Consider the following 24,430-nt stretch of genomic DNA (forward strand, 5'->3'; position numbering starts at 1 on the left):
TCATTTGAAAGACAGAATCACCGAAGAACTCTCTCAGCACTACACCTCATCAGCCTAGATTACGCACTCAAACTTCTGGAGTAGAATTTGAATCCATCGCCTGCTCAGGTAAAGTGATACTAGCTGATCCAACAATGACATTTTAGAGGCACCAATTCTTGCAGGGGACGGTTCATCGACGATGATAATACTTTGGCCTTAATCAAAGTGACAATTCTGAACGTATATGTTCAGACATTAAACAGTCAGCCAAGTTTGAATCTGTTGAACACTGTCCACAATTAGCAATTAAGAATTAGATATTTACGTTTATTTGTTTTACTAGCCCAAGCTCCCGGGGCCAACTGATGCCTCAGCTAAGAACAGCTAACTCAGCATAGACTTAACCCTGAATACGGGATCTTGGAGTTTGTACAACCAAGTGGAAATTTATAATCAAGAACCCAAAAGGTTAGGTCCAACATCTGATTCCATAGGCTAAAATCAGTCTATTTTCAGCTGATAGTTCAGTTTCAGCTGGAGCACCATGGAAAACAATATGCTCACAATTTCAAAAATCACATCTTAACGCAGAATCCAACGCGTTGCGACCTGTGCATTTTCTGCTGAAATTTGAGAGTAAACTTTCCATAGAATCCTTACAGTGCACAAGGAGACCATTCAGCCAATCAAGTCTGCACCGACCCTTCACTCTACCTAGGCCCACTGCCCCACTCTATCCCCGTAACCCCAAGCATTAATCATGTTTTAGTTTTTATTCTTTCGTTTCTTAAACTTGAGTGAATCAAATTGTAGATATTGGGATACCTTTCCGAAAGAAGGAGAGTCCAAAGAGCTCGGCGAGGAGTCTGTGACAGATGAGATTGTGAAGAAGCGATTAGTCACATCATGTGGAAACTTGGCAATTTCATTCTGACGGTATAGTCTGTGATGACGCAACTTTGCTACCCAATCATCAAAAGACTCCTGGAATTTTACCTAGCAAGGATAATAACATTTCATTCAAGTATTGAATTATCATTTTTAAAAAGTGGTCAGTATAGATCCAGCAAACAGAATATTGTATGTACCTTCAAATGATATATATGCTCTTCTGTATCTAAATCAATGCGTTTTGTTTTCTTCTTTATCGACATCACAGACAGCCCAACATCAATACATCCATGAAGCTTTCCTTTCTCAATCTAAAAAATAAAGTTTTTAAACTGACCCTCTGCTGCAGACATTAGCAGACCTCCATTTGATCTCCAGAACAATGCCAATTATTAACTCTCAACAATTTTCATTTATATAGCTCCTTTTACATGCAAAGACATTTCAGAGGATCTGAAACAAAATATTTCACTAAATCAAAGGAGGGAGCAGTAGGACATTAAGCTTGGTTGATCAGTAAGGTTTCGAGGAGAGGCTTGGAGGAGGAGAGAGATATTGAGAGGTAAATTCCATAGTACAAGACTGCTGAAGGCACTGCCACCAACTGTGGGGAGGAAGAATTGGGGAATACACATGGAGGTTGGAGTTAGAGGATCACAGTTATTGGAGGAGTTCAAAGAGAAAGGAAGGGCAAAAACATACATATAGAGCGAATTGAACACCAGGATCACTGTTTTACAATCAAAGTGGGCCAATCGCCAGTGTAGGTCAGGAAGCACAGAGATGATAGGTGAAAGGTACAGCAAGTTAGAAAATAGGAAGAAATGTTTCTGATGAACTTGATGGAAGAGGAAAGGTTAGCCTGGACAACATTTGAATAGTTTTTTTTGTTTTATTATTTATAAATTTAGAGGACCTAATTAATTTTTTCCAATTAAGGGGCAATTTAGCGTGGCCAATCCACCTACCCTGCACATTTGTTGGTTGTGGGGGTGAAACCCATACAAACACGGGGAGAATGTGCAAACTCCACAGGGACAGTGACCCAGAACTGGGACAGAACCTGGGACCCGGCGCCGTGAGGCAGCAGTGCTAACCACTGCACCACCCCACATTTGAATGGTTGAGCATTCTAGATGTTCTGAAGTGCCAGCGGGGAACCAGTTCATTCTTTTTATTTGAGTTATTGATTTTGTTATCCAGTTTGCATATCCTGAGTTCTGAGTTAAGAACCATAATCAGAAGGAACCATAATCAGAAAGAAGAGTACATTTTATTGAATAATTTTATTGTAGTTAATAAAAAAAATGAGTAAATTTAAAGATGATCCTATATAGCTTGCAGCTGGGTCAACAGAATAAAAAATCCTTCCAATTATTCTTCTTTCGTACTTACGTCAGGCTGACATTTTGAGTACTTCATAACCCCCTTGTCTAAAAAGAAGTATCGCTGGAAATGAAAAGAAGAATATTTACTCAAGGCTCTTCCAATTGGGAAAAAAGGTTAATATATTTGTATAACTACGTAACGCACCTTGGATTCACATCTTTATAAAACAGTGCAAATATAAAATGACCTTGCAAAAAAATTGCAGGAACTCTCAATCTGATACAAACCTTTCACACACATTTTCTATACATTTGCCATTAACTATGATTCATGCAGAAGCACTCACTTCATGAAGACTTAAGCAAATGACTAGCGTTTGTTGGGAGAGGATCAGAACTATCCCTCATTTCCATTATTTTTCCATTAAAATTTTTTTTTTTTTTTTTAAAAGAGTACCCAATTCTTTTATTCCAATTAAGGGGCAATTTAGCGTGGCCAATTCACCTACCTTGCACATCTTTTTGGGTTGAGAGAGAGAGATCCATGCAGACAAGGGGAGAATGTACAAACTCCACATGGACAGTGACTCGGGCCAGGATCGAACCCGGGACCTCGGCGCCATGAGGCAGCAATGCCAACCACTGTTCCACCGTGCCACCCCTCATTTCCATTTTGATGCTGACATTGTTCAACTGGGTTCATAAAGCATTTCCTATATCGACTTGAGCTGTACAATGATACCTTCCTGCAAATTCCTACTTGCAAGTAGTAGGGTAAGAAAGCATTAAAAATGCAATGCTGGATTTAGTGTTAGAACACTACCTACCTAGCTACATTATAACTATATGTAGCAAAACATGAGAAGGATAGTAAGGAATCTTAAGAAAACAAACGGTGTTGAAAAAGGAAAACAACTGTAGAATGTAATTTATTGCAGAGAAGTATGACGTGATTCAGTCGCTTTAATGGGAATGCTAATGAGGGGCAATAACTTATGTCATGCAATTCTGAAGGGGCAGAATCATAGAATTTACAGTGCAGAAGGAGGCCATTCGGCCCATCAAGTCTGCACCAGCTCCTGGAAAGAGCACCCTAACCAACATTAACACCTCCACCCTATCCCCATAACCCAGTAACCCCACCCAACACTAAGGGCAATTTTGGACACTAAGGGAAATTTATCATGGCCAATCCACCTAACCTGCACATCTTTGGACTGTGGGAGGAAACCGGAGCACCCGGGAGGAAACCCACGCACACACGGGGAGGACGTGCGGACTCCGCACAGACAGTGACCCAAGCCGGAATCGAACCTGGGGCCCTGGAGCTGTGAAGCGATTGTGCTATCCACAATGCTACCGTGCTGCCCTCGGGATACCTCAAGGTGCTCAAGTTTTTGAAGGTTGCAGGGCAAGATGTCTGAAGAAAAAAGCATTGGTGATCCTTGGCTTTATAAAGAGTGGCATAGACTAGGATTTTGTGTTTGGGATTTAGAAGACGAATAGTTGCTGAGTGGCAAAGACGGAACTCCCGCCTCCATGACCATCTTCAACTATTTTCAGTGGATTAGGAGAACGGGTGGGTTCTGACATGCTGCAATTTAGATCTTACCTACTTCCAGAATGGTGCTGGGATTTCAGAACTTCGAGAATTTTCACGGTGGCCTTGTTTTGGAAGCCTTTTCAAAAATCCCACCTGCAGAGCAGGGGAGGCATGAACCATGGATTGGAGGCGAGAAGCGTATAAGTGAATAAAAATAGTGTTGTCTCCTTTACAGTTCATCATGAATACTGCAGCCTATGTTATATCTGTTGTTTACTAAAGTGCGTTATGACAATGTTGTGACTGGAAAAGGCAAGTGCCATTAAATAATGCAGCTGCTGAATTCTTAGTTTTGACAAGTGGCAAGCTGTCAAATGAAAGAACACCCATTGTCAAAATGAGGAAATATAAATGTCTTCAGAGACAACTGATCAGTTTTTCAAACCTTTTCCCCTGGGGGCGGCATGGTGGTGTAGTGGTTAGCACTGCTGCCTCTCGCGCCACGGACCTGGGTATGATTCTGACCTCAGGTGACGGTGTGGAGTTTGCACTTTCTCTTAGTGTCTGCGTTGGGTTTCCGCTGGGTCCTCCGGTTTCCTCCCACAGTCCAAAGATGTACAGGTTAAGTGGATTGGCAATGCTAAATTAGTCCACGGTGAGGTCACAGGGATAGTATGGGGTTTAGGCCGAGGTAGGGTGCTCTTTCAGAGTGCCGGTGCAGACTCGATGGCCGAATGGCCTCCTTCTGCACTGTAGGGTTTCTAAGATTATCTGGAACCACTTTTGCCAGTCGGCTGACCTTCGGGACCCACGTCAGCCGACCTTCACGACACATGCCACGTTCGCTTACCTGTAATGAGAAAGGGAGCCTTCTTGGACCTCACAAACTCACTCCAATCAGGTTTACAGGAGGAGGGGGCAATGTGCATATCAGGTGCAGATTTCAGCCAGTTCCTTTGTGATAACAGAAATTCCAACCTTGCACATGTAGGTTGTCGTGAAGAGCAATAGCAACAAAATAATTGTTTCACTCAGCACTGCATTCTCAGAGGGGATGCTATTCAGACAGCCTCATGGGCTTTTGCCGAGTTTCTAATGTGCTAACACAGGTCAGGTGCAACAGCAGAGTCTTTTCATTTAGAGTCAGCTGCAAGTTAATAACTGACTCTGGGGTCTTAATCTCAAAAGAAATTTTTCATCCACCACTTTTCTTTCAAAATGTGCAACTTCTCTCATCTGCAAGTATTTCCCTGCATATTTTCATTCATATAGCATCGTTAACACAGTAAAACGCCCCAACGCCAAACAAAGTCTGACACCAAGAAAGACAGGACATAATCAGAAACATGGTCCAACAGGCACATTTGAAATGGTGGGGGTGGGAGGGATAATAAAAAGGTCCACAGAGCATATTCCAGAATCTCAAGCCCAGGCAACTGAAGGCACAATGAAAGCATGGAATGATTGAAATTGGGGTCTGCAAATACGAAGCTAATTAAAAAGCTTAAATTTAAAGCTGATTTCCAGGGCACAAGAGATTGGGCGGGAATGATAAAATGGGATAATGCCCCAGAAAGAAAAGTGGAATTCAAAGGGAAAGAACTGAAGGTGCAAAAAGAATTAATCTTTGAAATAGGTCAAAGACAGAATAAAAATAATACGGCCAGTTAACTTGCTAACGAAGTTGTAAAAAGCATTCGGGAAAACTAGAAAGCATTCAATGGCCTGGATTTTCCAGTCAGTGATGAAGGAATGTGCTTACCACTCACCTGAAGAAAGTTGCCCATAGAGATGTAGCAATCTGTGTGGCATAGATACCCACCTTTCTCAACTATACTTTGACGTCAAGTATACAGAGGATCTCCAAGAACAGTAATGTCATCAAGCAGGGTAAACAAGCCAATCACATTTAAGTATGTTTACAGTCAACAAACCTGGGAGCACAACTGATTATCCTTCATTTTTTATAACTTTTACACAAAGCAAAATAAAGATTGGGAAATGCATATTAGAAGCAGAAGTGTTGAACTTTAAAAGATGTAAGAATATTGAATTATCAATGGAAACTTTTAACATATGCTAATATAAATTATTTTTCCAGTGTTATACACGTTGTCCAACAGCAGTTATGACTAAGCATGCCTAGTCCAGTTATATCTCAGTAACAAGGCTTAATTGTTTTTGAACTGTGATATTACAACATGAAAGGGAAAGTTCTTGTTAGCTCACTGAATTCTAACTAATTGCCAGTTGCAGAGGCTTCAAAAGCACACCCTCTGGAGGAGCATGGAATCTGTGACAGCAACTTGTGGATTGCCTCACTTAATAGTGAGGAATAATGCAGATACCAGCAGTTTCAGACAAGTAATGACAGCAAGTGCTGACAATTTCCTGTCATTACAACTGCAAAATCCGGCCAAAATGTTTTACTGTTTGGAGAAGGAATAGACATCCCTCAACTGCGAATAATCTGTTCATAAATCTGTTCAGAAAATAAATGCCAGACTCTGTGAATGAATGCAGGCCAAAAATGTTAAAATCACAGGTCGATCCATTTGGGGAGGTTATTGAAGCTCAGGGTAGATTACACGCCCAGTTTGATAGGTTTCATCCCAGGGATCCAAAAGAATTCACTCAAAACAATTAATTGCGAATGCTCCAGCGGATACTTTTGCAGAATTGACTGCATCCCAGTGGGCTATTAAACAGTTTCAAAAAGTGTGCACGTATGGTGGAGGTAAACTATCAAATTAAAGACCTGTAGCCTTGGTCCATTATTGCGAAAGGGTGTTGCAAGCATTGTGAAGCTCAAAATAAAGGAGCATCTGGGGGGCATGAGCTGACATGGGACAGACATCATGGTTTCAAAAGTTGGAGTTCATAGCTGTCTCATTTATTGGATTTATTTGAGATGATAGACTGTGTAAGTGGAGGAGAGATACCAGATGTTATCTACCTAGATTTTGAGAAGGCACGAGACACAGGAGGACTGCATGGACAGTTCCATGGTTGGTAGTGGCAGGAAAACACAGGTAGTTTTAAGGGATTTAGATTTGTAAACATTAGAAATAAGGGATAGTTTTAAGCGGGTTTAGTTTAATGTTTATGTGCCTAGAAGAGTAAATGCTGAACAAAAGTGTTTATGTGTTTGAGTTGATTAAGTTACAACTATGTTTTTATTGTGAGGGCTGCAGCATGAAGAATTAATAAAAGGCACAAGCATGCGAGTGTTGCTTAGCAACTGGGACCCTGTAAGGTAGAGAAACCTTTCAGTTTTATTTTAACTAATTTGATTGCAGGTAGCGATGGGTAGTAAGAGAGAAGGCAGCTCTCAGCTCCGCTAGAAGCAGTTCGTTTTAAAAAGCTGAAAAGGGCCACCTCTCTCAGCTTTGCTAGAAGAAAAGCCATGCTATGGATTCATGGTTAAGAAAGCAAGTGCAGAGAAAGGAAAAGCAGCTAGTTAAGGAAACTATAGAAGTGAAGAGAAGTTTCCATGAAGTCTGAAGTTTAAAATACCAGAACAGAGAACTGTTCAGTAATGTCACAGAGCTGAAAAGGCATTGGATCGTGAAAAACCAGAAATATATTTGAAGAGATTTTCAGGTGTTGGGGATTTTACTACAGCTTGTGGAACTGGAGTTGAACTAATTATGTAAATTGGTGGCTAGATCTCAGAGTTTGTTTACAAGCAGTTAAGAAAAAGGAAACCTAAAAGGGGGTGGTGTAAAAACCTGAACTGGGCTCGCTGTTAAAAGTAGAGTGGAAGCTTGAGCTAAAAGAGTAATTTGTAAAACCTGAACTGGATTTTGGAATGCAAAACACGAAGGGAAAGCATGATTATGAAAGAAGATTTTAAAGCGGGCATGTGACTGGTCCTCCATGTCTTACAAAAAAAAAGTATCTGTTATGGTCTTTTGAGCCAGGGTTCCACTCTGGGATCTTCCTGTCCAATGAGAACACCAACCAGTTACAAACTAATTGTCACAACGTTTGGGTTGGATCCAGTTATAATTTTTATGGTCATTTGCGGGTAACCTTTGTCCAAATTTACATACGGACAATCTCAAATTGGGCAAAGTACAAAAAGAGGTTAATCCACACAAATTACTAAAGGTTCAGGAAAATTGGACCCAAGTACTGTAATTCTGCTATGTACAGAATAAGAATATGGGGACAAATTTACAAAAGAAAATTAGAAATGGAGGAGGAACTTTTTTGTTTTACTAAAAGATGACAAATATGGGGGGTGGAACAAGAACACGTAATGAGTTTTGAAAAGGAACTGCAGCTCTTTTGTTAACAATGTGATTCATGGACAGGAAAAATGTGGCAAAACCAGTGGATCAATCAATGCCTTATATCAGTGGCTCACACTGCGGCAAGAGGGCAAAGACAAGAGCTTACTAAATAAAATTGGCAATGGGGAAGCTTTGTATTTGTATGAGCTGGGAGGCAGGAACAGAGTAAAACAGCATATGTGCAGCACAAAGTGTGTTAGCTGCCTCAACTAGGAATGGGGCAGACAAAGAGAAGTGCTGAAAGCAGCATGAAGATCACAAGATCTATCAGTAACTTGTAATTAGATACAAGTAAACACCTCTTTTCTTAAAAGCACCGTTAACAAAACACTTTACATGAAGTAGCTTCATATATAGAATATTATATAGCATCATTTAGACAGGGTGAGGGGTGCAAGTGGTGGGAGGGAGTCAACGATTGCAAATCGATAGTGGTCGCTCAAGTATTAAGGTTCAAGACCACTTGGTTAGTTAGATGAAATGAAACCTGCTACCTGAAACCAATATCCATGTTGCCCATAATGTTATGCAGAAGTGTATTTAACAATATATATTGCTCAAGTAGAGACAGGCATCAAAAAAAATGTATGAATAAAATGCATCACTTCTGAGTCTGCTGCTATATTGATGTTTATCTTTAGAACTGTTTTTAACTGCTCAATTATTATACCACAGTGCTACCTTATAGACAAGCAAGAAGTCTCACCACAGCAGGTTAAAGTCCAACAGGTTTATTTGAAATCCCAAGCTTTCGGAGCACTGCTCCTTCATCAGGTGAAGTGGAGGCAGATTCATAATCACATTGTGTTTCTCATAATCACATTGTGTTTCTCCTATATATGCGCGATTATGAATCTGCCTCCACTTCACCTGATGAAGGGGCAGCGCTCCAAAAGCTTGAGATTTCAAATAAACCTGTTGGACTTTAACCTGGTGTTGTGAGACTTCTTACTGTGCCCACCCCAGTCCAGTGCCGGCATCTCCACATCATGACCCTACAGACAGGACATACCTTATGCCAGCCTTTGAGAGGCCACTTTCTCTTCTTCAACAAGTAGCCTTCATGATTCTGTGGTTCTTGGATATTACTCATACTACTATCCCGAAGTCCTTCCACAATCTCCCAGCTGTCCTGTTCAAGAAAAAATAAATCAAAGCCTTCAGGACATTTTTGTGCTATACACATTTTACAGGGACTACAGTGGCACATTTTAGTCCCTCCTAATAACTTATTTTCCTGTGAACTAAGCTGATTTTCAATACTACATTTCACTCCCTAGAACTGCCTCCAAACAAGTTTAAACATAGTACATTTTAAATAACTTCAGTAGGGATGATTGTTCTGTGACTTTTTTTGCACTGAATGGGAATGACCTATCGGACTTGTTGCACTCTTGCCTGAGCGCGACACAGTCGTTAGATAGTGGGAGAAGCCAAAATCTAGAACTGCGCCAGGCGCGAATCAGTTTTCGATCTACCTGGCCCGCTCCCGTTGGCAAAATCAGGATTTGGCCATGGCATGGTGAGAAACCAATAATCACCAATTAAAGCCAAACTCCATACCATTAACAGGAATGATCCTCTATCTATTGGCCTCCTGAAAACCAAGCGAGTGGTCAAGCGGGTGCCAATTACTACACCTTTTCAAAAACGTGAAGCTGGCAAACTAGCTGCTGTGGGGATCAGAGGAGGTGAGTAGCCATTTTTGAAGTCAAGCAATCCGCCCAGGGGCCTCGGTCGGAGGGGTGGGCGCCTATGGGGGTGGTCGTTCCTAGGCTGGGGGGGGGGTGGGTGCCCCAGCGCCCGCAGATCCATCATGCCACCATGTGGATCGTTTGTACCCATAATGGCTTCGGTGACTGCCTATCTGTCCCACTGATCACCCATGACCCCCAATGACTTGTGCCTCCAGGCAAAAAGCTCATGAACATTGCTAATAGGGAATTGGCCATTGAGTAATGGAAGTACTTCACAGCCCCCAAGTGAATTCCTGAGAGTCCACGTGCCATGTCGCAAGTGAGAGTTACTTCCTTGCATTCCAACCAGACAGTGATGCCATGACACTCTGCCTGAACACCAGAGGCTTCAACACCAGAGGCAGAAGGCAACATTAAAACACGCAAGAGCTGGATCCCAGCACTGGGGACATCCCTCAACGAGAGGATGGGTGTGTGCAGCGGAGAGATGGCAGCCAGTGACTAGTGGTGTTCCACAGGGGTCAGTGTTGGACCACAACTATTCACGATATACATTAACAATCTGGAAGAAGGAACTGAGGGTATTGTTGCTAAGTTTGAAGATGATACAAAGATATGTAGAGGGAGAGGTAGCGTTGAGGAAGCAGGGAGGCTGCAGAAGGACTTGGACAGACTAGGAAAATGGGCAAAGTGGCAGCAAATGGAATAAAATGTGGGAAAATGAGAAGTTATATACTTTGGTCGGACGAATGGGGCAGCACGGTAGCATGGTGGTTAGTACAATTGCTTCACAGCTCCAGGGTCCCAGGTTCGATTCCCGGCTTGGGTCACTGTATGTGCGGAGTCTGCACGCTCTCCCCGTGTGTGCGTGGGTTTCCTCCGGGTGCTCCGGTTTCCTCCCACAGTCCAAAGACTATGCAGGTTAGGTGGATTGGTCAACTTAAATTAGCTTTACATAACGAATACGATTTGAAGTGGAGGTTTTGGGAAATCATGAATACTTTTGTTACACATACCTTAGTGACTCATAACTAATAGAGAACGGAGGAAATCGCCCCTCTCGATTATTAGGCCTCATTTAATCATAGAAGTGTTACATCACTATCTATTTCAGTGTTCTCATTGAATCTTACAGAATACTGAGAGCCCTAGATAGAGTGGACTTGGAGAAGATGCTTCTACTAGTAGAAGAGACTAAAACCCGAGAGCACAACCTCAGACTGAAGAGACGATTCTTTAAAACAGAGATGAGGAGGAATTTCTTGAGTAAGAGTGTGAAATCTGTAGAGCTCATTGCCGCCGAAGGCTTTGGAATCCAGTTCACTGAATGTCTTTAAGACAGAGATAGATAGGTTCTTGATTAATAAGGGGATAAGGGGTTACGGAGAGAAGGCATGAGAACAAGGATGAGAAACCTATCAGGCATGATCGAATGGCGGAGCAGACCCGATGGACCGAATGGCTTAATTCTGTTCCTATATCTTATGGCCATGCTCTCCAAGTAAGCTTTTATTTGCTGGCAGCTGACTAAATCAGCTAAAAGAACTTCAGTCAGAAAGTGTTGTGCACATGGTAGCCTACCCCATATCATTTTTGGTTAACTTAAATTAGCTTTACATAACAAGTACGATTTGAAGTGAAGGTTTTGGGAAATCATGAATACTTTTGTTACACATACCTTAATGACTAATTACTAATAGAGAACGGAGGAAATCGCCTCTCTGATTATTAGGCCTCATTTAATCAGAGAAGTGTTACATCACTATCTATTTCAATGTTCAAGCTTGGTGGTTTATTATATGCAGATGTATAGTTAAAAGGGAGACAAATTCATAACATTCAGAACTATTTGTAAAGACATTCCTTTTTAAACTATAACATCGGGCAGCACGGTAGCACAGTGAAATAGCATTGTGGCTTCACAGCGCCAGAGTCACAGGTTCGATTCCCTGCTGGGCCACTGTCTGCGCAAAGTCTGTACGTTCTCCCAGTGTTTGCGTGGGTTTCCTCCGGGTGCTCCGGTTTCCTCCCACAGTCCAAAAGCCTGCAGGTTAGGTGGTTTGGCTATCCTAAATTGTCCTTAAGTGTCCAAAAAAGGTTAGGAGGGCTTTTGGGTTACGGGACTAGGGTGGAAGCGAGGGCTTAAGTGGGTCGGTGCAGACTCGATTGGCCAAATGGCCTCCTTCTGCACTGAATGTTCTATGATCTATTTAAAACATCAGGCTAAAATGATCAATACAGTACCTTGCATGATCTCAAATACCACAGCAATCTCCATTAAGTTTTCAAATTTAAAAAACTACAATGGCAGAAATGCAACCCCAATGAAAAAAAACAAGCTGCACAAAACACTAACTTTAATTTTTAGCTGCACAGTGACTGGCACTGTTGTCTTATAGCGCCAGGGATCCGGGTTTGATTCCGTCTTGGGCGACTGTCTTTTGCACATTCTCCCCAGGTCTGCGTGGGTTTCCCTCAGGCATTCAGATTTCCTCCCACAGTTCAAAGGTGTGCACGGTAGCATTGTGGATAGCACAATCGCTTCACAGCTCCAGGGTCCCAGGTTCGATTCCGGCTTGGGTCACTGTCTGTGCGGAGTCTGCACATCCTCCCCGTGTGTGCGTGGGTTTCCTCCGGGTGCTCCGGTTTCCTCCCACAGTCCAAAGATGTGCAGGTTAAGTGGATTGGCCATGATAAATTTCCCTTGGTGTCCAAAATTGCCCTTAGTGTTGGGTGGAGATACTGGGTTATGGGGATAGGGTGGAGGTGTTAACTTTGGGTAGGGTGCTCTTTCCAGGAGCCAATACAGACTCGATGGGCCGAATGGCCCTCTTCTGCTCTGTAAATTCTATGAAATTCTATGTGCAGGTTAGGTGGATTGGCCATGCTAAAATTGCCCTTTTGAGTCCAAGATGTGCAGGTTATGTAAGGTTATGGGGATAGGGAGAGGTAGTGGGCCTAGGTAAGGGGCTCTTTCAGAGGGTTGGTGCAGACTCAATGGGCTGAATGGCCTCCTTCTGCATTGTAGGGATTCTATTGAAATGAAAGGAAATGGAAAATCGTTTATTGTCACAAGTAGGCTTCAAATGAAGTTACTATGAAAAGCCCCTAGTTGCCACATTCCAGCGCCTGTTCGGGGAGGCCGGTACGGGAATTGAACCGTGCTGCTGGCCTGCCTAGATCTGCTTCCACTCTTATGGTATGATTTAGACTAATTACTAGAAAAATTACCTATACGCAATATAGACTGGTATATCAAAAATACACTGGGATCAGTGGCGTGCAGAGGGGGGGGGGGCCGACGGTGCATTGGCCCCGGGCATCCATTGGATGGGGGCATCCAATCAGAGAAGGGAAAAAAAAAAATTTTTTTTTTTTTTTTTTTTTAATTTTTTTTAAAATTTAGATTACCCAATTATTTTTTTCAATTAAGGGGCAATTTAGCGTGGCCAATCCACCTACTCTGCACATTTTTTGGGTTGTGGGGGCGAAACCAACGCAGACACGGGGAGAATGTGCAAACTCCACACGGACATTGACCCAGAGCCGGGATCGAACCTGGGACCTCAGTTCCGTGAGGCGGTTGTGCTAACCACTAGGCCACCGTGCTGCCCCAGAGAAGGAAATAAGATAGTAATTTTAAAATTTCAGCGGTGATAAATCAATTTTTGGAGGCTCACCACACTGCAGAGGCAGTTGTTAGCCCTTTATTCCTTTAACATGGTGTACCCTTTCTGTCTAGAGAAAATGGTGCTTCTCCCCATCCCCCCCACACGCATGCGCATGATGTACGTGGTGCAACCATCAAAAGCAACAAGCAGACGTGGCTGTTCGTTCCTGCGTTTCCTCGAGTCATAACTCGTCTTTTCTTCAGCTTTTTGTGCATCTAGATTAGTTCTTTTACCTACTCAGGTCAGTGAATCGCTCTAGAACAGGTGCAACTACGGTTTTATAGGTTTTTTGGCGATATTTAATGAAATATTTACGTGGGATGTAGTAAGAGTGAAGCCTGGATGATCAGAGGACTGCTATGGCATTTAATCTCGGAATAGGAGACATTTATTCCTTAACATGCTAATATTCGAATACAGATACCACTAATTTGCAAGTCTATGATATAAATTGCACAAAATTATCAGTGGAGAATCAGTGTGAAATAATTTGATACGAAGGAACAAAGAAATGAAATATGGTTTATCCGTCTGCAACTGACCGATTGTTTACCATTTTCTTCCCATTTTCTCATGCGTCTTACGGTTTTGAGATAGAAAATGAAATGTTACGAGTATTTCGTGTACAACCGAGTGGAGCACAGAACAGGAAAAAAAAGAGGGCCAGAGTCGAAGAAGAGTCCCATCAAAGAGGGGCATTAGATGCATGGATAAAAAGAAGTAAAGAAGAAGTAGGAGAACCTGGAGAAGTAAAAGATGATGTGGGTGCAGAGAAGGAATTTTCTGATACGGATTCAGCTCGGTCAGAACATAATACTCTCTCTCCTCAATCTCGTTGTCAGGATGATGATCCATGTGAAGAAAATAAAGAAGATTTTAGCATATTTTTGCAAAGAAGCGATTTTGGCTGTTTGAAGAAACCGATTCCAGATCATTTGAAGATGACAATATTACAACATGGCCCTGAAAGATATCAGAATAAAAGTGGTCCATTTGCTGAGAAGGATGGGAGATCATTTTCCAAACAGTGGTTTGATAAAGTTTCCACAAACGGAGAAATTGTGGAGAGAAAATGGTTGTTATACTCTCCATATCGGAAAGCATGCTACTGTTTTGTTTGCTTTTTGTTTTCAAAGGAGCATTTGTTGTCTGTGTCAAACTTTGGAAAGGAAGACGGTTTCTCCACTTGGAGAAAATTAAATCCAACAATACCTGACCATGAGAAAAGCCCTTCTCATAGAGCTCACATGAGGGAATACCTGAACCTTGTAGTTCGACTCCATCATTCAACTACGATAGATGCTGAACTTCAACAGCAAATGTCTGCTGAAAAGAAAAGATGGAAAGCTATAACTGAACGGATTGTCGAGGTTATATCCTTTCTGGCAAAACAGAATCTGGCCTATCGTGGACATCGAGGAGAAGGAATATCTGGGTTATCAGAGCCAGGGGAGACAGTCAGTGAAAATACAGGAAACTTTCTAGCAACAATCAGACTTTTGGCCAAATATGATGACATCATAGCAAAACACTTGCAGAGAGGGAAAGAGAAACCAAAAAGTGTCACCTACTTGTCCAACAGAATTCAAAACGAAATAATCAATCTTCTTGGTGAAACTGTCAAGAAAAATATAATTTCCGAAATTAAGGACGCAAAATATTTTAGCATAATGCTGGATTCAACTCCAGATATTGCCCATGAAGATCAGGTTTCTGAAATTCTGCGTTACGTTCATATTGATGAAAACAGAAAAGTAGAAATAAAGGAGACATTTCTGGGATTTTTTCAAGTCAACAAGAAAGATGTAGTCATCCTGGTAAATAAAATTCAGGAAAAATTGGAAGAAGACAAAATTTCCATGAATGAGTGTCGTGGTCAAGCATATGATAACGCAGCAGTTATGGCTGGAGTGAGAGGAGGTGTTCAACAAAAAATTCTTGAAGTTAACCCAAAAGCTGTGTTTGTGAACTGCGAGAACCACAGCCTCAATTTGGCCTGTGTCCATGCAAGTGAGGTGCAACCTGTTGTTGTTACATTTTTTGGCATTCTAGAAAAACTCTACTTTTTTTTCTTCATCTACTTCTCGTTGGGAAGTGTTAAAATCATTTGTCACTCGGACTGTGAAAAGACAGTGTGACACAAGATGGAGTTCCAGCCATGATGCTGTGCAAGTAATCCACAAAGAGTGTGACAACGTTATTGCAAGCCTTCAACACCTGCTGGAAGGAGAATTTTCAAGGGAAACTAAATCTGATGCAGGATCGCTACTGAACTCTATTCAACAGTTCCCGTTTATAGCTTTATTACATTTTTGGTACTCAGTTTTATCATCAGTGGATAAAGTCTCAAAACGTTTGCAGGATCCGAAAATGGGGTTCCATGAAGCTTCTTGTGATCTGAGAGGACTTATTCATATCTTGAATTTGAAGAATGACGAAATTATCCACAATGCAATAGATTTAGCCAATGAATATTGTGAAAATTGGGGAATACCAATTGCACGAACAAGGAGAAGAAGAATAATGCCTGGAGAGTCAGCAAGAGATAGTGGACTGACGGCACAAGAAGAAATGAATAGAGTAATGGTAGAGATTGTGAACAGATTAAAAACTGAAATTGAAGACCGCAGTGTCCGTCTTCAAAGACTCAGTGACCGATTTTCTTTTCTTCTGAACTTGAATTCAGGAGTGATTGAAGATGAACACGAAAGAGAGAAATTAAAAAAGGAATGTTCAGACTTTGCAAATTATTATGACAATGATGTGGTTGCAATTCAGTTATATGACAAAATTATTGATTTTGTGATGCTCCTTCGAGCTGGAGGGAATAGAGTTCCCCCTGATCCTAAAGATGCTCTGGAGTCTTTACTGCAGTATGGGAGGGATGTCTTTCCAACACTGTGTGTTTCATACAGATTACTGCTTACAATCGCATTTTCAGTCGCAAGCTGTGAAAGGTCATTTTCAAAACTGAAATTAATAAAAACATATCTGAGGTCTTCTATGTCACAGGAGCGACTGACCAACCTGGCTTTAATAAGCATTGAAAAATAATTTCTCACAGCTGATGTAAAAAGTGAAGTAGTTCAGGTGTTTTGTGACAGGAGGTATCATTTGGGGAAAAGAACTTAATAAATTTGATTGATTTATATTAAAATCGAATAAAGCATTTATTTCATGTTTCATCTGAGTTTATATATTCAAAATGTTTTCCTTTCTCATAATATTTCTCAGTATATTAGGCCTTATACTTGAGTCTTTGGGGCATACAATCAAGATTTGCCCCGGGCATCACCAGACCTCTGCACGCCACTGACTGGGATACCTGAACTGTTCTGATGAAAGATCAACCGGAAATATTAATTGTTTCTCCCTCTACAGATGCTACCAGGTCTTTATTTTTACTTCATTTATTTAGTGTTTTGTTCCACAAAATTACCTGACCACTACACTAAAACAACATTCTATAACGGAGTCACCACCAGACATTTTGCAGTTAGTGCTATAGTAGCATGGTTCTATTCAATTATTATAAGAATATTAACATAAAGAATATGTCAAAAAGCAAAAATTTGTGGGAACTAATTTTTAGTCACCAAATGCTACCATGTGAATTAAAGGCATGGTAATTAATGGTCTGGAAACATCCAATTAAGGGCACGTGTGGCTGTGGGCTGCAGGTAGACTTTGGAATGCATGATTGTTTACATACACAAACTTAACAGTAACAGACACACAAGAGAAAATGGTGTACCTGTCGAATATCTGGTCTAAAAGAGCTGCAGGAGCTTCGGCTGGGGCTTGATAATTTCTGTGGCACTGCAATGCTCTGCTCATTGCTGTTCATGATGGTGTAGGTTTGGATGTTGTCTGGAACCACCAAATTAATAATAAGCAATTCAAATCAAAATAGCTTTGGTTCCTTTCACATGCTGGTTAAGTTGGCGGGGTCATTATTCAGTGGCTTTTATCAGCATTTCATCCTATAAAGCAATAACAGACAGATTAAATACACAGTTTTTTTAAATTTAAAAAAGCACCAAAAATACACAGACTGATTATCTGTAGTAACTTAGCTCCACCAGTTAGGTACAATGAACGTTTATTTATCCAACATGCTGTGTACATAGTGCAGCTGCCAATCTGCTCGGCAATTCCGCTTGCCAACTACCAATTGGACCACATGACGATCACTCCTTAAAGGTGCTAGCTACTATGCTAGCTAAACTGTTAGTCCACAGTATATAAACATTTCAGTAACGAATATTTCAAAACTATTTTATAATCCATACAATCATAGTGTCAGTTTTCCAAGAATGAGTGAGATCAAGATCATTGGTGCAAACTCTGCTGGACCATCAAAATCCCGGTGTTTCTCCAAAATAGACACTTCAATTGCATGAGTAGAACAATCCTTTTACAGAGAGCATAGAGGGTGTACAGTTTGTAAACCCGCAGACTATTCTAGAAGCCTGAATCCACATAAACTAAAATGAGGCATAAATGTTGAGCTGCACTAGACTAAGTTAGGTGTTACAAATCTTTTGTATCAGCTAGAACATGTAAAGCACACTTTAACAACAACAGAACAAAGGCCCAGTTCTAATCTGAAAATGGATTTCTGAATCCCAGAAGGTGCATATTCTGCCCTGAGATTGATTATTCTATGTTAATGGCATTACGCCAAGAGGTTTTGGTATAAATAAATTAACATTCTTTTGGTCAGCTTGTAAATTCCAAACACTCTTGCTTAGCAGCAGTCATTTTTATTGGAATAAGAGCTTCAAAATTTATATTGCTTTTGCCATTATATATCAAAAGCTTTCTTTCTAACCTTCCTCCACCTCTGCAGCCTCAATCTAGTTCAGAGATGGGTGAAAGTTTGTGGCCACCTTTTACTTTGTAGGTGTGGTTCAAATACAGCATGGATTAATGGCCGATATTATTGGTAAAATTTGGAGATGAATAAGGTTGAGAGAGACACACCAATGATTTTCACTTATGGACAGTTATGTCAGGTCAAAAGGATATAGTGGATTTTGAGTGCTCCAAGGATATAAGGTGGGGCTTTACAATTTGTGTTCGATATCAACAACATTGGACAAAGTTGCTCAAATTTATGGATGGCACTAGCCTGGGGGATGGTAGGCAGCAGAGGGTGATGAAATAGCGGCGGAATGCAGGAGGAGCTAATATATATTTACAAGCATGAAGAATCTTTTGTCCATGAATTTAAAGGCAAGCAAGTAATAGATCTTACAGATTGAGGAAAATATCTACCTGTGAATTGCACTCGACTCGTTATGAGGTGAAGTTGGGGGATTGATTATTGAACGAACATTGACTTATTAGCAATTATTGTCCATCACCACTAAAGGAGAATACCTGATCATTTATCGCTGTGCTGTCTGCGAAACTTCAGCAGTGTTTCCTACATTACAGCAGTGACTACACTTCTAAAATACCTGATCAGTAAGACAACACACAGGCTGTCTGACTGGGGTCACGAAAAGTTTTTTTTATAAACGCACGTCCTTTCTTCTGTCCAAAATCAAACAAATAACGATAAGTACCACAGGAAAATACATGACATCCATAATACTTCCAAGTTCAGACAAAAGATCACAGACTAGAACATTAATCACCTCATAGGCTGCCTTATCCAGGTATTTCATCTCCCTCTTATCTGTAACCAGGTAAAACCTGCTTGGCAGTACAGCTCAAGTATGAACTGGTCATGCTGAAGCTATGTTATGTTCAGGTTAGACTACACCTCGAATGCTGTGTTCCGTTCTCACCATTAAATCATAGAATCATGCACAGATTTCCACCTGTCATTTCTGTGCCAGACCTCTAAAGGAACAATTCACCGAGTGCCACTTTCCCTGGTACTCCTGCAAAACTTTTCTTTTTTAGACTTTGGATAATGATTCAATTTCTTCTTGAAAGACCAGAGACTAAAGGAAAATATGTAACCCTGGAAGCAATGTACAAAACAGCAACAGAGCCATGTCAGAGGACAGAATTAAGGGGGAAAAAGAGATTTGAATGCATTAAAATTAGATGAATGAAAGTAAACCTTTGAGGTATATACAATAATAAATAGAATAAAAAGCATGAAGCCTGATCATTGGTAAAATTAAACAGCAACTGCAGTGCAAGAGGACTTTGATGCCAATTAGCAGAAATAATTTTGAGGACTGATCTGAAGCCATTTATACCAAATAATCTAATTAAAAATGCTCTTCTGTAAGGTAACAGGAGCAGAAATTGTGGTCAGTTCTCATGTCTTTTCCTTTCTCCAAAAAGCTAAATCTTAATTTTCATTCCTTTCCATTTCAAACATCACATTCTCAGAATTTGTTTTATTTACAGAGGGGCCGCATATTTTCTTGGGGTCAGGTGCCAAATAACAATCTGCATGGCAGAGCACAATTTATAGTTTGTAAGCATAGATTCCACACCTGAAAGTTTGCATTCCATTGAACACCAAATTCTAATACTTTGTGCATATAATTTAGAGTTGACGACCATGGAGCTGAGATTAACACAAACTCAGCATTATTGTGTCGAGACCTCATAAATCATTAACAATCTGGTTTCCGTTTTTCTTTAAACTTTATTCCGAAAAATATTCCTCAGTGTCAGAAATATCCTGAAGGAATTGTATTGCAAGAATCCCAGATCAATTCCCAACTTTCAAAGACAGACCAGTTTTTTCTGGTAGCATAACATAAGTAACAATTTAACACATCTGTACATTTGACAATGCACCATATTCCTGTCAATTTGCCACCTTTTGAAGATGGCGGTACTTTAAAATTAAGCCAACAGTATCCAGTGCTGTTCAAATCAAAACTGAATATCCAAACAGCAAGAACTTGCATTTATATCATGTCTTTACCGTAGCAAAAGTCAAAGTAATGTGATATAATAGACTCAATGGTTTGCAATCCCACTTGACCGGGCTGCATAAATGGCCAATGATTCATGGTTGAATTTTCCTCAAATTATTCTTCCAGCAGTATATGGCCTTTCAGCTCAAGAAAGTCATTCAGTTAATGCCTTTGTATATTGTGCCTGGAGACGAGAATGGCATTTAGTTGAAGTACTGATGGAAATGTGCTGAACTAGGTTAGCTTCATAGCAAATTCCTTTTTGTTGAAAATCAAAGCATCAGGAATGCCTTCAGAGCATCAGTATTTCAGCACTGTAATCTATGTGAGGCTGGGTCTGGATTTCTTTTAAATAGTTTAGAGGAGTTAGAATCATATTTTTTCCTCCAACCCCTGCAGGGTAACACTGACAGAACTATTTGAAGTTAGCAATTGAAATCACTTCTGTCGGATGGTTCCCAGCCCAACACAGTTGTCCAGATGAAGTTAGCATTTCTGGGCAATGTGAGTAATTCCTTACATGGGAACTTCCTAGAGGTATTCCCCAGCGTATTATTAGGGCACACCCCTTAAATGCAACTTTGGGGAACCAGGAAATTATGGGCCTATATCTTTCAATATAAAGGCACCCACACATGCCTAATCAGCAGTATGTTCCTTCTCAAGTAAAGCACATCATTGGATTATGAACATACAAACATATGGAATAAGAGTATACAGCCATTCGGCCCCTCAAACCTGCTCCGCCATTCAGTAAGGACGTAGCTGATCTGTTTGTGTTGTGTTCCACAGTCCCCAGTAACCTGTGATTCCCCTGCTTAACAGGAATCTCTCTACCTCTGCCTTAAAAATATTCAGTGACCCCACATCCGGTGTCTTCCAAGGCAGAATCCAAAGTCACACAACCCTCAAGAGAAAAAAGTTTCCTGAGTGTACCCCTAATTTTAGAACAGTGTCCCTCTAAGTTCTGGAGCAATTGGCTGCAAATCCTTGCTCTCATTTACACAAGTATTTTCATGAAGACATGTTCATCTTAAACTGGATGAAAAAATGGCACCGAGCATTCAATATAGAGCACCCAGTACCATCAACACATAACCAAAACAATCATTTAGTTTCCCCTGCACATCAAACCACTCTTCCAGATCAGATAATCTGCCAACTCCCATGTCAGTTGTGAGAAGCAACTCAGGTGGGCATCTTCTCAATAATGATGCGTACATGACATCACCTACACAATAATGAAAATATGGCCTAAAAACAGTGAGGACTGGATGCTTAATAGTCACTGATACAAAGTATTCAGAAAAGATGAAGAAGGAATGAAAAGGATGTAGTTTGGTAGTACTGATTAGGGAAGACATTGCAATGCTGGAAAGGAGATGCCCTTGAAGGATGTTCTTATGATCCCCTCCGGGACCAAGCACCACGTTATATCCGATACCCTCCTATACCATAGAATATGAATACCCCGGTAATCGAGGAAGGGGGGGGGGTGGAGGGGTTGGGGAGCTTCCCCCGACTGGGAGGGGCTTCAGTTTAGTGAGATGTAGATAATGTGAGGAGCTAGGGGTTGAACCGTAAGATTCCCCTCATCTCTTGCTCATAGATACGGTCTCAGTCCAGTTGAATTCATTTTGTTATGTTCACACAAAATTAAATTGAAAGACTTTTCTGTGGGTACATTGAAATGTCCTCGAGACACTGAAGAGTGAAAGCAAAAACTTTAAGATAAAAGTGACTCCAGATTTACAAATTAAAAGTCATTTTAGCAAAAGGCCTTCTTAGTAATTTTCACAAATGCTTCAAGAATTCTCTGATGGCTAAAATTCTTCTCTCTAATCAGTCAAACAGATCACATTCTGAAGAGAATCCTTATCTGGGTTTAGCCCCTCACTTAGTTTCATTGGTTCTAATTCTCAGCTGAGACCCCCTTGATTCATTCAGGAAAGTGTCATTCACGTAACAGGCGATTGGGTAATTAGACATTAATCAATTACTCCAAATTAATTATCTTTCCCATGACTCTTGTCCAACGTTCAAACTCCCTATGTCACATCTGGTCTCAGTTAAGAGATTGTTTGAAACTCATTGAATGTACTCCCAATCTCTTACTTGCAGCATATTATTTGCAACATTTGAGACAGTCATGGACAGTATTCAAGAGTTTAGCCAATATTATAACTTATTCAAATTTCCACAAATTCAATAATTTTCAAGAATCATTTTATTTTCCAGTATGTTTTAGCTAATATTTTAAAGAACGCCCCCTTTATCTATAGCCCTCTGGGGTAGACAATTCCAATTATTCACAATCTTCGGAATGAAGAAATTCCTCCTCCTTTCAGTGCTAATTGGCCAACCATTTAACCTGTAATGATGCTCCTTAGCTCGAGACTCTTCAGTCTAGAGAAAAAGACCCTCAACATCTATCCTTTGAAACATTCTACAAACGCTGTAAGTTTCAATAACATAACCTCTTATTCTTCTACTAAAACTCCAGAGAATGTAGGGCTACAGAAACTTCCGGACAAAGAAAAAGTAGTCTTGCAAGGCACAGAAGTATTGCATTTTGTCCCCCTCAATTAGTTGGTATTAATATCAAAAACGTTTCCTGAAATATAATACTGCATATTAACATTTGCCAAAATTATAGTTGTGTTGCCAGTTACCAAATATGCATATTGTAGACAACTATTACATAATTCTGCTGCAGCTTGGGTTTGAAGTACTTTAGGATCACTATCATTGTAAGGAGATCATGACACGAAGCTTCAGCTTCACACCAACTCTTGTGCAATGCACAGAGTGCAAAACAAACCTTTAAACCATTTTAAAAGAACAGTTTGGAGTGCTGCCATTTTTTTACTATTAAAATTTAATCAGAGCACCAAGCTCTGCATCTGTTTCTTTTCAACAGACAAAGCTCAATTTACCTCGAAGTAATCTGGTACAGTGACTTGGCCCCTTTGATCCCCCATCACAAAATAGATATCGGTCTCAAATTGGTATCTGCAGTATTAACTGCCATCTTAATTACAAGACGACTTTGGAATCAATGAGAGTTTGTTCAGGAAGATGCATTTCAAACAGGCCTGTCCTCCCGTCAGAAACACAAGTTAAATTTCACCGAAACTTGTTAGGATTTTTAAACATTTGTTGACAAAAAATGAAACTATCTCTTAACTTGAGCGAATGAGTGAGCGAGCAATAGATTTGAAATTTCACAGAAGCAGAGATAAAATTAACAATACCCACAAAGCTCCACAATACCCTACATAACTTGACAACCACAGAGAAACAGGTTGGAGATAAGTGGCTCCTGGTGACAAGAGTGAGATTACGCGGAATTATGACAGCTGCAGTTTTCAACCTTTTCCTTTATCTATCTACAGGTTCTATGAATAAATAGCAAGGCCAGCATTAATTGTCCATTCTTACTATCCTTGATAAGGTAACCGTGTGCTGTTTACTTAAACGTCTGCAGTTCAGTGCTGTTAGGTTGGGAATTCCAGATTATGACCCAACAATTACAAATTCAAGGTAATATATTTTCAAGTCAAGATGGCGTGGATCATCAAAGGCAACTTGCACTAGATGTTCCAATGCATCTTCTACCCTGGTTCTTCTGAGTGACAGAGATCACAGTTTGAAAGGTGCAGTTGAAGATCCTTGGCAATTTTCTGCAATGCATTTGTAGGTGTATACAATGCTGTCATTGTGTGACAGTGGTGGATTGGGAATGGGTTGGCTCGTCCTAGATGAACGTGAGCTTTATTTTTTTTCTGACAGTTTCACCCACCCAGGCAAGTGAGTGTATTTACATCACGCAAAATTGTACCTTTTAGACGGTGGAAAGACTTTAGTGGGTTGTTGAGCCACTCACCACCGAACGCCCAAGATCAAATTACCGCACTGGAGGTGGGAATTGGGACTAATCCTGTCTCTGACTCAAGATTGCTTGCTGGCGGGATCTCCTCTGTTTCCAGGCATGAGGTGTTAATGGAGGCAGGCTAAATCCAGAGTGGGAAAGTTAAGAGACCCATCACTCTCCCAAAAATTCTACTCCCATGTGCTTATGATGCAATCAGTGGCTCCTTCATATGCGGTTGAACTTTCTGAGC

General features: G+C 40.7%; 1 protein-coding gene across 14 annotated transcripts in view; it reads right to left on the minus strand.

The window, feature by feature from the left end:
• Nucleotides 1-24,430, minus strand: part of osbpl3b (oxysterol binding protein-like 3b) — a 200,419-nt gene that overhangs the window by 119,824 nt on the left and 56,165 nt on the right. For 10 of the 14 annotated variants that reach the window (XM_038797224.1, XM_038797227.1, XM_038797232.1 and 7 more), the window contains 5 exons: nt 17,165-17,393; nt 9,055-9,174; nt 2,269-2,322; nt 1,071-1,184; nt 808-978 (listed from right to left, as the gene is read on the minus strand). In XM_038797224.1, coding sequence (XP_038653152.1) covers nt 808-978; nt 1,071-1,184; nt 2,269-2,322; nt 9,055-9,174; nt 17,165-17,257 — 552 coding nt within the window. In that variant the 5' untranslated portion in view covers nt 17,258-17,393. Of the gene's footprint in view, nt 1-807; nt 979-1,070; nt 1,185-2,268; nt 2,323-9,054; nt 9,175-17,164; nt 17,394-17,702; nt 17,722-24,430 lie in introns of those variants that run through there. The other 4 variants (XM_038797231.1, XM_038797228.1, XM_038797230.1 and 1 more) reach the window with 2 other exon arrangements.

This window comes from Scyliorhinus canicula, chromosome 5 (genome assembly GCF_902713615.1).
Source record: "Scyliorhinus canicula chromosome 5, sScyCan1.1, whole genome shotgun sequence".
Taxonomy (NCBI): domain Eukaryota; kingdom Metazoa; phylum Chordata; class Chondrichthyes; order Carcharhiniformes; family Scyliorhinidae; genus Scyliorhinus; species Scyliorhinus canicula.